The sequence below is a fragment of the Oncorhynchus tshawytscha genome, linkage group LG07 (assembly GCF_018296145.1).
Source record: "Oncorhynchus tshawytscha isolate Ot180627B linkage group LG07, Otsh_v2.0, whole genome shotgun sequence".
Lineage (NCBI taxonomy): Eukaryota > Metazoa > Chordata > Actinopteri > Salmoniformes > Salmonidae > Oncorhynchus > Oncorhynchus tshawytscha.
The window spans coordinates 39,726,393-39,740,930 of record NC_056435.1 but is presented as its reverse complement, the minus strand read 5'-3'; the positions used below and the strand labels follow the sequence as shown (position 1 = coordinate 39,740,930).

General features: G+C 41.6%; 1 protein-coding gene across 2 annotated transcripts; it reads left to right on the top strand.

Moving 5' to 3' along the window:
• Window positions 1–176: 176 nt before the first annotated feature.
• Window positions 177–7,264, top strand: LOC112254486 (60S ribosomal protein L22). 2 transcript variants are annotated; one of them, XM_024427144.2, is made up of 4 exons: window positions 177–322; window positions 877–993; window positions 3,124–3,248; window positions 7,078–7,264. In XM_024427144.2, the coding sequence occupies exons 1-4, from the start codon at window positions 227–229 to the stop codon at window positions 7,220–7,222; spliced, it is 483 nt and encodes a 160-aa protein (XP_024282912.1). In that variant the 5' UTR covers window positions 177–226; the 3' UTR covers window positions 7,223–7,264. The 2 variants fall into 2 exon arrangements, with proteins under 2 accessions (XP_024282912.1, XP_042180331.1); XM_042324397.1 differs by lacking the exon at window positions 177–322 and having other exon boundaries at window positions 850–993.
• The last annotated feature ends 7,274 nt before the right edge of the window (window positions 7,265–14,538 follow it).

Genomic DNA, 14,538 nt, shown 5'->3' with positions numbered 1-14,538 from the left:
TAGAGAGAAGTTATTTTCTTTTGGGCAACAACGGGATTTAGAGGATATCTGTAGCCTACATATGCCTGTTGAAGTTATACTAATTGTCAATAATAGTTGTTGAATTGGACTACCCTCAAAATGGTCTGTAGCTGAAGTGTAGAACAATTATTAAACTGTTTTTGCCAAAATATTTATACCTCAAATTGGGTATAGAATATCTCCTGGATTAATCTATCACAGATTCATGTATTTCATGTATTTATGTAGACCGGATATAGGATTTAGCAAACCCTGCCTCTTCCTTTCTGGACAAGAATCGCCGGCCAACATGGCTCCGATTGTGAGTACTCACGTTGAAATAGGTTGTATAGCTAAGTATATCACTTTTTGTCTGTCGTTTATTGTAGTTAATGTTCACGTAATAAATCCACATTGAACTGTGTTTCCAAAGAAGAATTGTAAAACCAATCGATTGCTTTGTTTACCAGTTGGGCCTGCACCCATTGAACCACGTTGTAGCAATTTAGCTATAGTAGCTAACACAGCTAGCGAGTTGGCAAATGCTAGTAGTAACCGTGAACGATGGGTGGCTAGCCAGCGGGAAATACACTAGCTAGAAGATAGCTTGCTAATTATAGTCACATTCGTGACCGTTTTAAAATATGTTTAATCAAATGTGTTACCAAATTGATATTCTAAAGTCTAGTCCCATCGTTAGTTTACACACGTCACGACCAAACATTTCCGGACCAGTTTGATAACACAAATCAATCAAGTTAGCTAATTTCAAAACAATCTAGCACGTTAGACACTAAAATGACACAGTATGGTGTCCCATTCAGTTTGTTTAATGTTGAAGTTAATAACGTTAGACCCTCTGTAATGTCCTGCCAGAAGAAGCAGGTCGTCAAGAAGACCAAGACGGGTGGCAAGAAGAAGAAGCAGGCCCTGAAATTCACCCTGGACTGCACTCACCCAGTGGAGGATGGCATCATGGATGCTGCCAACTTTGTAAGTAGCCTATGTTAGAGAAAATAACATGCAATATCCTATTAAATGTCATACTTTATTACTAGACATGTTACATATTTTTTTTATTTAACCTTTATTTAATTAGGCAAGTCAGATAAGAACAAATTCTTATTTAAAATTATGGCCTACCAGAAGGCAAAGGGCCTCCTGCGGGGACGGGTGCTGGGATTAAAAGTAATAATATTGGACAAAACACACATCACGACAAGAGACAACGCTACATAAAGAGAGACATAGGACAGCAACACATGACAACACAGCATGGTAGCAACATGGTAGAAGCACAAAACATGGTACAAACATTATTAGGCACAGACAACAGCGCAAAGGGCATGAAGGTAGAGACATCAATACATCACGTGAAGCAGTCACAACTGTCAGTAAGAGTGTCCATGATTGAGTCTTTGAATGAAGAGATGGAGATAAAACTGTCCAGTGAGTTTTTTTGCAGCTCGTTCCAGTCATGAGCTGCAGTGTACCCATTGCCTGTCACAAATTAGCCTCTTAGTTCCAGGAGACCTGTACACATGGGCAACCGTCGCTGAAGGCTACGTCCCATATCCCCGAAAGCATATTTACCAGCCCTCTGGTTGACCTATTTCTGATCAACTTTTCCAACCACTGAAGACAATTATAATCCGGGATGCCCTACCAGTCAGTATGGGTTATAAGATGTGTGAAAAGAAACATTTATATCCCACTTCCTGAATACACTCTTATCTCCACAAAGGTGAGCTTCCATCTGGGACCTAGTATGGAGTGAGTGAACTTCGTAACATTTTAATTTAAATGTTTGTTTTACCAGTTTAAACATTTTATAACCCTTACCGACTGATAAGGTATTGTAGATTTGCCTTCAGTTGGGAGGAAAGTTTCTCGGAAATGGGTAAGCTATGTTTTCTTGGGCAGTATACTGTATATACGGGATAGTTTTTCAATACCATTGAAACTTGAGCTTTTCTATACGTTTTAATATTTTCAGCTATTTAACTAAATACCTGCCGTCAACTTGTGCAATGTGTTAGCAGATTGCGTTATTTCACCTGTTCTATTATTTTACATTGTGAAGCTTAGTTCCCCGGCAAAGTTGAGCCAGTCACGTGTTTGTAAATAACACATCAGGAGAAAGCGGGAGCAGGATCATCAGAGTCCAGGGGTCGCGTTTTTATATTGAAAGTCAAGTGTTTTTAAAAAAAAATTTTTTGCTTCGATTGAGTGATCAGGGACATGCAAGTATAGTTTTCCTTCACGGAAAACACATTCGGCATAAAATAGCTTAATTTTCATCAGATGAAAATGAAATAACTGGCAACCACAAGTAAATGAGCTCACAATAAAAAAGTACGGCCTTCTTTGCAAAAATGATGCATGGCCAGTGACTGTGACCTTAGTCTCGTGTAGCCATATCTCCAAGTGACGTTGTCATGCCTCCTTTGGAGGTCTGTAGAATTTTGTGTAAGTCAACTGCTCGAATGGTCTGCCAGCCGTCAGCGGATGTTACATTTCAAGACCCATACCCCAACATGCCTGTAGAAGGGGTGCTGCGTGTAATGTTTGTCACTGTTTTCTGACCGGGTAGGACACATTTTGCAGAGTTGTTGCGCATGCTAGTTTGCAATGTTGCAGAAAATGGAAGAAAACCTGGAGAAAAACGTAATTCTGTTTAGTACTCGATACTTTTGTACTCCTGGCCATCCTCACGCACCTATGGCACTAATCTAGTGGGCATCTTTTTAGAGATCTGCACAAGCAAGGGATTTGATTGGTTTAACATTGAGGTGTTAATGATTTACATGGGGTTTCCACCCCATTGTAGCTACTTTCTGCCATTGAATTCAGGAGGCTTTCCGATTAGGGAAGCCTGGTTCTAGACTAGGCTACTATAACTATATGGTTATCGTACATAACTACCTTAATTAAAATTCACAAACTGTAAATTGCTACTAGAGTCGGCAAAATGAAAATGTTTAAAATGTAAATGATATTCAACTTATGGTTCTCATATTGACAGAATATTTGCAGCAGTATGTAGCATTCATTACAGGTAGTATTCAGTTGGGATGGTTCCATATTTGTCCTAAAATCCAACTTTGGCCTCGTCTTCTACAGGAACAGTTCCTGCAGGAGCGCATCAAGGTCAACGGTAAAGCTGGGAACCTGGGTGGTGGCGTGGTGTCCATTGAAAGGAGCAAGAGCAAAATCTCTGTGAATTCTGAGGTGCCATTCTCCAAAAGGTATGTGAATGAAATCTTAATTTCCTTGTGATGTGGCGAGCAACATCATCTTCCATTTTATGTTGTCTGATGGTGGTACTTGGTTTGTGTCCACAGTTATGCATGTATTGCATTTTCACCTGTTTTTATTGGGAAGGTGGAACTGTCCTTTGCTTTCAGTTGTGTTGTGGTATTGCATTTACGAAGGCAGCAAGCAACATGGCACAAATAGTTATCTGCTCGTTGCGGTTTTGCCATCGATGTTGTGCTTTGATTGGCTTTCTGTTGTCTTACCTGATGGACAGTCTAGAGATTATCCCAAGTCTAATTCATTGTTTGAAGGAGTGCTTTAAAGTGATTATTAGTGTTTCACATAAAATACTATCTTTAGACAGGTAGATGAATATGAGTAGAAAAAGTTAAGAGAACGCACATGGTTTATTTTTTACTTCAGTCAGCTTTATTTCCACAAGGGGATGAGATGCTGTGATCCGATCGAGGTCTACAGCAGGTCTTTCATCAGTCTCAAAGTAACATTGTTGTTTCCAAGTCACCATGTACCCTCTTAGACATTCATGGATTCTTAAGCACCTTCTGAAGCTATATTTGGGCCGACATGGCAGGAAATTATGGAACACTAGCGACACCCCGCCCTTGCGGGCAGTAAATAATTGCCAATTAATAATTTGATTCAGTGCAATATCTTGTTTTATTTGAGTTTTATTTATTTATTATGTTTTATTTGAGCTTTTCAGTCTCTGGACATGCCATTTTATATTTTAACTTATGTGTGTGTGTGTGTGTATATATATATATATATATATATATATATATATATATACACACATTTTTTTTAAATAACCCCAGAATGCGCCGCAGGAGTAAACAGGCACTGTTCAGTTAGCTCCCCAGTCACCAGGGCCACCAGAGTTAGTACTCATATATAAATAAATAAAATGTGTATTTCCCGTGGGATCGTGGCGCTTGCTTTCTCTGAAATGCACCGTTTTAAATTAAATTTCCCCCTCCAGTGTGGGCCTAGTGCTTAATTGATTCATTATGAACCTTTATTTTGTAAGGGTTTGAGGGTTAGATTGGAGGGCATGTTGGGAATAATGGGTCAGGGAGAAAAAAGAAGGAAAATAAACAAAAATACAAAACACAGCTGAATATGAAGTGGCCATTGGTATGTCTGTGGGCGGCACTTCTTGTGAGCCTAAAATGAAGCAAATTGGCGCAATTGAAGGAGAAAATCCCGTCGTAATTTTGTGGCTTAAGCCCCGAATCACACGGCAAGCTGTGTTTAAATTTTTATTTTTTTAAGTGTTTATTACATTTTTTTATGCACGAGAAGGAGCGTGTTGGAAATGGAATGCACAGGACTAAATGAGATAAAACAGACGGACTGTGAGCATCAACGGCATCCCGCGCGTATAGCTTGTCAAACAATGACGCCAGTCTATTGTTCTTGAGTCTACGTGGCACAATGCTGTTAAAATAGCAGGATACATTTACAGAAAATAAATGTATAGTTGGTCTACTTAGTGCCTTTTCAGGCTACTACGATTTTAAGATGATACAACTGTTTATTATGGCTTTTCATGACAATTATGCTGGTTATGCTACGCGGTCTGTGAATTAACACTCGCAACTCTCGCACACACATTTCACGCCGTTGATGGACGTCTCCCCGTGCGAATTTGGCTTTACGGTATTCAAATATACAGTGCCTTGCGAAAGTATTCGGCCCCCTTGAACTTTGCGACCTTTTGCCACATTTCAGGCTTCAAACATAAAGATATAAAACTTTTTTGTGAAGAATCAACAACAAGTGGGACACAATCATGAAGTGGAACGACATTTATTGGATATTTCAAACTTTTTTAACAAATCAAAAACTGAAAAATTGGGCGTGCAAAATTATTCAGCCCCCTTAAGTTTGTAGCGCCACCTTTTGCTGCGATTACAGCTGTAAGTCGCTTGGGGTATGTCTATCAGTTTTGCACATCGAGAGACTGAATTTTTTTTCCCATTCCTCCTTGCAAAACAGCTCGAGCTCAGTGAGGTTGGATGGAGAGCATTTGTGAACAGCAGTTTTCAGTTCTTTCCACAGATTCGATTGGATTCAGGTCTGGACTTTGACTTGGCCATTCTAACACCTGGATATGTTTATTTTTGAATCATTCCATTGTAGATTTTGCTTTATGTTTTGGATCATTGTCTTGTTGGAAGACAAATCTCCGTCCCAGTCTCAGGTCTTTTGCAGACTCCATCAGGTTTTCTTCCAGAATGGTCCTGTATTTGGCTCCATCCATCTTCCCATCAATTTTAACCATCTTCCCTGTCCCCGCTGAAGAAAAGAAGGCCCAAACCATGATGCTGCCACCACCATGTTTGACAGTGGGGATGTTGTATTCGGGGTGATGAGCTGTGTTGCTTTTACGCCTTCTTCCACATGTTTGGTGTGTCTCCCAGGTGGCTTGTGGCAAACTTTAAACAACACTTTTTATGGATATCTTTAAGAAATGGCTTTCTTCTTGCCACTCTTCCATAAAGGCCAGATTTGTGATCATGGGCCTCTTGGCTGCATCTCTGATCAGTCTTCTCCTTGTATGAGCTGAAAGTTTAGAGGGACGGCCAGGTCTTGGTAGATTTGCAAGGGTCTGATACTCCCATTTCAATATTATCGCTTGCACAGTGCTCCTTGGGATGTTTAAAGCTTGGGAAATCTTTTTGTATCCAAATCCGGCTTTAAACTTCTTCACAACAGTATCTCGGACCGGCCTGGTGTGTTCCTTGTTCTTCATGATGCTCTCTGCGCTTTTAACGGACCTCTGAGACTATCACAGTGCAGGTGCATTTATACGGAGACTTGATTACACACAGGTGGATTGTATTTATCATCATTAGTCATTTAGGTCAACATTGGATCATTCAGAGATCCTCACTGAACTTCTGGAGAGAGTTTGCTGCACTGAAAGTAAAGGGGCTGAATAATTTTGCACACCCAATTTTTCAGTTTTTGATTTGTTAAAAAAGTTTGAAATATCCAATAAATGTCGTTCCACTTCATGATTGTGTCCCACTTGTTGATTCTTCACAAAAAAAATACAGTTTTATATCTTTATATTTGAAGCCTGAAATGTGGCAAAAGGTCGCAAAGTTCAAGGGGGCCGAATACTTTCGCAAGGCACTGTAGATGTTGCAGTACAGGCAGGGAAGCAAACGGGGCTCTTTTTAAAACAAGCCTTTTAATATCCGTACCCTCCACATAGATCCCTGGATGTATCCCTGATCCTTTTCTTCTGATATGGATAGGTTCAGTATTTTGAACAGATTCAGTTTGTTGGTCAGGTTTACACAGTTGACTTAAGATGTGAATGCCATTTGACTAGCATTAATGCGTGGTGATTTAGTACATCTAGGCTTTATGTAATAGGGGGGGGTTGTTAAGTTATACATTGACTCTTGTAGATGACTGAAGTGTCTTGGGGTGCCTGACGTCTATCTCTAACAGTTGTTGGGGGAGTCTCACATAGAAATGTTAAATTCTTAGGTGGGATCCCTGATTTGTTATGGGGGTGCCAAGACCTGCTCTAAATTGAACCCGGAGAGTGCATTTGGGGGTGGGGGGGCACATTGCCGATCGAATGGTTAAATATGGAGCTGATGATTTGAGGTTCTGCAAGTTATATTGTCTGTTCTATCTGAACGTTCTGTTATGTTGCACCATCCAGAATAAACCCCAGGCCTAGCCTGAGAACCCCAGGCCTAGCCTGAGAAGTACTCAAAATGTAATGTGATTTTCAATGGTGTTTTAAATTGCTGACACTGCCCTTCTATGTGCCAGGTACTTGAAATACCTGACCAAGAAGTACCTGAAGAAGAACAATCTGAGGGACTGGCTGCGTGTGGTGGCCAACACCAAGGAGAGTTATGAACTGCGATACTTCCAGATCAACCAGGATGAGGAAGAGGAGGAGGACGAAGACTAAATCCATGCTTTCTTTTGTCAATAAAATGTCTAAAGAACAAAAGCTTCTCCCATGGATTTTATTTGCTGATTTTGGACTAAATCTGCATAATGTTTGGAAGTCATTGTGACTACTTTTGCAATGAGCTGGTTAGACTTGAAAACCTGTATTCTTTATAATGTGAGGATGAGTTCTGTGCTTACAAGTTAATGTCATGTGCACAAGTACAGTGAAATGCCTTTCTTGCCAAATCTAAACCCAACAATGCAGTAATCAATAACAATGTAGTACTAAAAATAACAAGATGTAGAAGAACACCCATAAAGTAAGCAATCATACTATATACACTTCTGGTACCATATTTACTATGTGTAGGGATACTGGAGTGATAGAGGTAGATATGGGTAAGGTGATTAGGCAACAGGATATGCTAAACAGTACCATCAGCTTATGTGATTGGGTGTGCGTTTTAGTCAGTATAAATATGTGCATATTATGTGTGAGCAAATGGAGTGTGTAGGGCCCTTTTGAGTGTTCGTAGAAACGGTGCAAAAATAAAATGGTCTGTAGCCATTTTGAGCAGTCATGGCTTGTGGATAGAAGCTGTTCAGTAGTCTGTTGGTGTCAGACTTGCAACTTGGTACCGCTTGCTGTGATGAAGTGGAGAGCACAGTCTGTGGCTGGAGGATTTCCCGGCCCTTCATTTCACGCCGCCTGATATAGAGGTCTTGGATGGCAGGGAACTCGGGGCCCCAGAGATGTACTGGGACGTCCTCACCACTCTTGGCCCATGTCAAATCTTTACAACCTGAGGGGGAAGAGTCATGTCATGGCTTCCTCACTACTGTGCGTGTGTGTGGATGAGGAACTTGAAGCTCTCCTTTTATACAGGCTTCTTTTTCACTCTGTCAATTATATATAGGTTAGTAATTGTGGGGTAACTACAATGTGATTGATCCATCCTAAGTTTTCTGTCACAGCCATTAAACTATTGTAGTCGCGATTGGACTCATGGTGAAGGACAACTGTCTTTGTAGTGGCTAGGTGTATTGATATACCATCCAAAGTGTTATAACTTCATTCTGCTAAAAGGGATATTCAATGTTTGCTTTTTTTTGTGCCCTTTGTAAGGCATTGGAAAACCTCCCTAGTGGATAAATCTGTGTTTGAAATTAAGTTCTCATCTGAGGGACCTTAAAGATAATTGTATGTGTGGGGCACAGTGAGGTAGTCATTACAAAAATCATTGTTACACAGTGAATTCATGCAACGTATGAGACTTAAGCACATTTTTACTCCTCAGTAATACTTATTCATTCGTGACATTTCAGCGTTTTATTTTTTATTAATTTGTTAACATTTTGAAAAACAATTCCACTGACATTATGGGGTATTGTGTGAAAAAATCAATTTAATACAATTTTAAATTTGGGCTGTAAGACAACAAAATGTGAAAAGTCAAGGGGCATAAATACTTTCTGAAGGCACTGTAAATGCAACAAGTGATATTGTGTCTTATAAGGTCCTAAACGATCAAGGTCCTAAACAATATAACCGGCATCGATAAAAGAGTACTGTGCAGCCGTCTACATCGACCTGGCCAAGGCTTCTTATCGGTAGACTCAATAGCCTTGGTATATCAAATGACTGCCTCGTCTGGTTCTCCAACTACTTCTCAGATAGAGTTTAGTGTGTCAAATCGGAGGGCCTGTTGTCCGGACCTCTGGCAGAGTCTATTGGGGTGCCACAGGGTTCAATTCTCAGGCCGACTCTTTTCTCTGCATATATCAATGATGTCGCTCTTGCTGCTGGTGATTCTCTGATCCACCTCTACACAGATGACACCATTCTGTATACTTCTGGCCCCTCTTTGGACACTGTTAACTAAACTCCAGATGAGCTTCAATGCCATGCAACACTCCTTCCGTGGCCTCTTGTAAAACAAAATGCATGTTCTTTAACCGATCGCTGCCTGCACCTGCCCACCCGACTAGCATCACTACTCTGGGCGGTTCTGACTTAGAATATGTGGACTACAAATACCTAGGTGTCTGGTTAGACCGTAAACTCTCATTCCAGACTCACATTAAACATCTCCAATCCAAAATTAAATCTAGAATCGGCTTCCTATTTCGCAACAAAGCCTCCTTCACATACTGCTAAACATACCCTCGTAAAACTGACTCCTACCGATCCTTGACTTCGGCGATGTCATTTACAAAATAGCCTCAACACTCTGCGACCTGTATGCTCTCGTTGGCTGGCCCTCGCTTCATATTCGTTGCCAAACCCACTGGCTCCAGGTCATCTATAAGTATTTGCTATGTAAAGCCCCTCCTTATCTCAGCTCACTGGTCACCATTGCAACACCCACCCGTACCATGCGCTCCAGCAGGTATATTTCACTGCCCATCACCAAAGCCAACTCCTCTGGCCTCCTTTCCTTTCAGTTCTCTGCTGCCAATGACTGGAACGAATTGCAAAAATCACTGAAGCTGGAGACATATCTCCCTCACTAAATTTAAGCATCAGCTGTCAGAGCTGCTTACCGATCATTGGACCTGTACACAGACCATCTGTAAATAGCCCACCCACCCAACTACCTCATCCCCATATTGTTATTTATTTTTTGCTCTTTTGCACCCCAGTATCTCTACTTGCACATCATCATTTGCACATCTATCACTCCAGTGTTAATGCTGAATTGTAATTATTTGCCACTATGGCCTATTTCTTGCCTTACCTCCCTAATCTTACTACATTTGCACACACCGTATAGATTTTTCTATTGTGTTATTTACTGTACGTTTCTTTATCCCATGTGTAAGTCTGTGTTGTTTTTGTCATACTGCTTTGCTTTATCTTGGCCAGGTCGCAGTTGTAAATGAGAACTTGTTCTCAACTGGCCTACGTGGTTAAATAAAGGTTAAATAGATTATAATAAAATAATAGCACACAGCTTTCCAAGAAAACAATTTAGACATTTATGGTCTGTTTACATATTTTATAGAGGCTATTTATACAGAACGTGTATAAAACCGGTATAAACTGTATTTATAATTATATGAAAATATTTTAGGTTGACAATTGTGTTACACAATTTCTGATACACATTCTTTTTACATAATCCAGAAAAATCTGGATTATGCCTCTACCCTTCATTCCAGTTAGACTGGTTTGGATTTCTCCCTGGCTGCCATTTTCACCCAATTCTGTAACTTTGAAGTTTTAGGACAGCCCCTTGAGTAATTTAATAGGATCTCTATGGTTGCAATGACTTTTCGAATCTGCTTTCAAATGCAGCGCCTCTAAACAATAAATATTGCAATATTCCTTTGTTTCATGTGGTCAATCACATTCCTCTGGAGTTGCCTGCTTGAGTCTATTACAGATGTCATTCCCGATTCCCCCCTCCACTGCTGTGGATTCTGGGGGAGCCCTCTCCCTGGCTCGGGCAGTCTATGCGACTCCAGCAGAATTGCCACGGGGTAGGCAGCCTATGTTGCTGACAGGACCCAATTCCTCACCACCACTAGATCATGCCTGCCTCTGACTCTCAGCCTGTTCCTGAACTAGGGGACCCTCCAGCAGCACTGGACCTGTCTGCTGCTACCTCTGATGAGCGGTCCTGACCTGGGCCCATGGGAAGACCTAGCCACACCACTATCACCAGCTACTGACAGTACTGCTTCACCTGACCCATCCACAGCCCTGGGTGCCATTTGGGGTGTCCAGGATGCCTCTGTCCGGGATGCCCCTGCCCAGCATGCACCACATGATCGATCTCCAGTCCTGGTCCTGCTGCTGCTGGACTCAACCCCCGATGTGACTGTGGGACACACCAGACCTAATCGCGGGCAACTACCCAGACTTGACTCCCCAGTGTCCTGTCTCAGAGGCACTACATATTCCTGCTCCTGGGGTCTGAGCTGATCCACCATCTGCCCTGGACTCACCAGCACTGCCTTCTGATCTGGGCCTTGCTCTGGGTCCTGCCCTGGGTCCTGCACTGGGGGACTTGCCTGCCTTAGTTTGGGAACCGTCGCAGCCAGGCCTTATCTCCTCTACTGGGGAATAGCAAGCCCCTGTGGGGGAACACCACCGTGGTTGCTCTCCACTGCTGGGGCCTGCCTCAGTTGGGGAGTCGCTGCCGCTGTGCCTGCTCTCCTCCCTGGACATGGGGGCACTCCTGGCCCGCCTCTGTGGGGGAGCCCCCCCAGCACCTGACTTGCTGCAGTGGGCTGGCCCTACTCTGAAGTGCCATCAATATGGACAACCTCAGCACTCTGTCCCCTGGCTGCTTCTTGCCTGCCTCTGATGGGGTGGCGTAAATATGCTGCTCATATTTAGGGGTGGCTGTTAGGAATTCCCTGCTGGTGACTTATCAGCACCTCACAACCCCTTAGCTGCACTACGGGGTACCATAAACCTGCCTCTCAAACGCTTTCTGACCTTTGTGGCCTGTGCCCTGATGGGTTGCTAGGTAGGTTACTAGGTTGACTATACAGGTCACACAATACCTCCAGTCTCCCTAAGGCAGTGGCAGAGAGCAACATCTCTGTCTCTGCCCATCCACAACTGGACTCATTCATATCTCTGAACTTGTGAGATGGGATGGGTGCCCAAAGTGAGTTGTGTGATATTTGTATATTGTTCTTCATAGTTGGTTACTACTATTGTGTATTTTATGTTGCCCCTCTGTGTTTACTGTGTTGTATAATACTCTGCAGATAGCATATACAATCTATACAGTCCTTTGACACTTATTACTGCTCTATTCTGTATCTTGATTTGTGCCCTGGTATATTCATTCAGTATGTGTGTATTCATTACCTCGGTTTCGGTCCATTACAGAACCATTACCTTTCCTACAGAACCATCCCCATGTACATTCTCATATGCATCCCCCTATTCATCGTCTCCTGTATGTGAATAAAGTTCCCTATGTGTGTTCACTCTTTGGCTGCTTTATTCTCCTCTATCTGGGGGCGGTGTCAGTAGCTCTCTTTCAGTAGGAATTGCAATTCGTAACATACACTAACTGTACAAAACATTAAGGACACCTGCTCTTTCCATGACAGACTGACCAGGTGAATCTCGGTAAGAGTTTTGATCCCCTATTGATGTCACCTGTTAAATCCTCTTCAATTGAGATGAAGGGGAGAAGACAGCTTAAAGAAGGATATTTTTTTTTTAAACATTGAAACAATTGAGACATGGATTGTGTGTGCCATTCCAGCCTGGTCTCATAGACTAGACATAACATAGTAAAAGTAAATCCAAGACACTGGAATTAGTATAATATGGTTAAATAAAACAGAAGGTTACTTAAGACAAAAGCTAAAGGAGGGTGGTTAGTCTGGGGTGGATAGGTGAGCGGGCATATAACACAAATGCCTAGCAACCAAAGGTTGCATGTTCAAATCTCATCAAGACAACTAGCATTTTAGCAACTTTTCAACGACGTACTACTTGTTAGCTACTTTGCAACTACTTGGCATTTTAGCTAAATCTAACCTTAAAACCTTTAACCTAACTCCTAACCTTAACCCTAACTCCTAGTCTAGCTAACATTAGCCAGCTAGCTAATGATAGCATTATCCACAACAAATTGGAATTCCTAACAAATCATACGTTTTGGTAATTTGTTTCATATTCTACATCTATGCAAATTCTTAACATATTGTTGGAATTGCAATTCGTAACATATGAGTTGTAATTTGTAACATATCACACAAAATGGTTGATGGACATCCACAAATTAATATATACTATACGCAAGGTAAAGTATCAATACTAAATGGAGTGTCTCAGATTTACATACAGAATAATATGAAACGGTATGGTAGTAGGTGTCGGGTGCACCGGTTTGTGTCAAGAACTGCAACACTACTGGGTTTTTTATGCTTAGCAGTTTTCTGTGTGTAGAATGGTCCAAAGGACATCCAGCCAACTTGACACAACTGTGGGAAGCGTTAGAGTGAACTCAATATTATGAAGGTGTTTACTCAGTAAGAGAAGAATTGTAATCGGTAACATATCATACGAAGGAGAAATCAAACTGGATGGACATCAGAAATAGAGGAAGGCCAGTACTAAAAACAAACAAAATATACAGTGCCTTGCGAAAGTATTCGGCCCCCTTGAACTTTGCGACCTTTTGTCACATTTCAGGCTTCAAACATAAAGATAAAAAACTATTTTTTTGTGAAGAATCAACAACAAGTGGGACACAATCATGAAGTGGAATGACATTTATTGGATATTTAAAACTTTTTTAACAAATCAAAAACTGAAAAATTGGGCGTGCAAAATTATTCAGCCCCTTTACTTTCAGTGCAGCAAACTCTCTCCAGAAGTTCAGTGAGGATCTCTGAATGATCCAATGTTGACCTAAATGACTAATGATGATAAATACAATCCACCTGTGTGTAATCAAGTCTCCGTATAAATGCACCTGCACTGTGATAGTCTCAGAGGTCCGTTAAAAGCGCAGAGAGCATCATGAAGAACAAGGAACACACCAGGCAGGGCCGAGATACTGTTGTGAAGAAGTTTAAAGCCGGATTTGGATACAAAAAGATTTCCCAAGCTTTAAACATCCCAAGGAGCACTGTGCAAGTGATAATATTGAAATGGAAGGAGTATCAGACCACTGCAAATCTACCAAGACCTGGACGTCCCTCTAAACTTTCAGCTCATACAAGGAGAAGACTGATCAGAGATGCAGCCAAGAGGCCCATGATCACTCTGGATGAACTGCAGAGATCTACAGCTGAGGTGGGAGACTCTGTCCATAGGACAACAATCAGTCGTATATTGCACAAATTTGGCCTTTATGGAAGAGTGGCAAGAAGAAAGCCATTTCTTAAAGATATCCATAAAAAGTGTAGTTTAAAGTTTGCCACAAGCCACCTGGGAGACACACCAAACATGTGGAAGAAGGTGCTCTGGTCAGATGAAACCAAAATTGAACTTTTTGGCAACAATGCAAAACGTTATGTTTGGCGTAAAAGCAACACAGCTCATCACCCTGAATACACCATCCCCACTGTCAAACATGGTGGTGGCAGCATCATGGTTTGGGCCTGCTTTTCTTCAGCAGGGACAGGGAAGATGGTTAAAATTGATGGGAAGATGGATGGAGCCAAATACAGGACCATTCTGGAAGAAAACCTGATGGAGTCTGCAAAAGACCTGAGACTGGGACGGAGATTTGTCTTCCAACAAGACAATGATCCAAAACATAAAGCAAAATCTACAATGGAATGGTTCAAAAATAAACATATCCAGGTGTTAGAATGGCCAAGTCAAAGTCCAGACCTGAATCCAATCGA

Coding starts and splice junctions, on each gene's coding strand:
- LOC112254486 (XM_024427144.2), top strand. CDS start 227: ATGTATTTCATGTATTTATGTAGACCGGATATAGGATTTAGCAAACCC. Junction 323..876: donor CGGCCAACATGGCTCCGATT/GTGAGTACTCAC, acceptor ATGTCCTGCCAG/AAGAAGCAGGTCGTCAAGAA. Junction 3,249..7,077: donor GAGGTGCCATTCTCCAAAAG/GTATGTGAATGA, acceptor TCTATGTGCCAG/GTACTTGAAATACCTGACCA.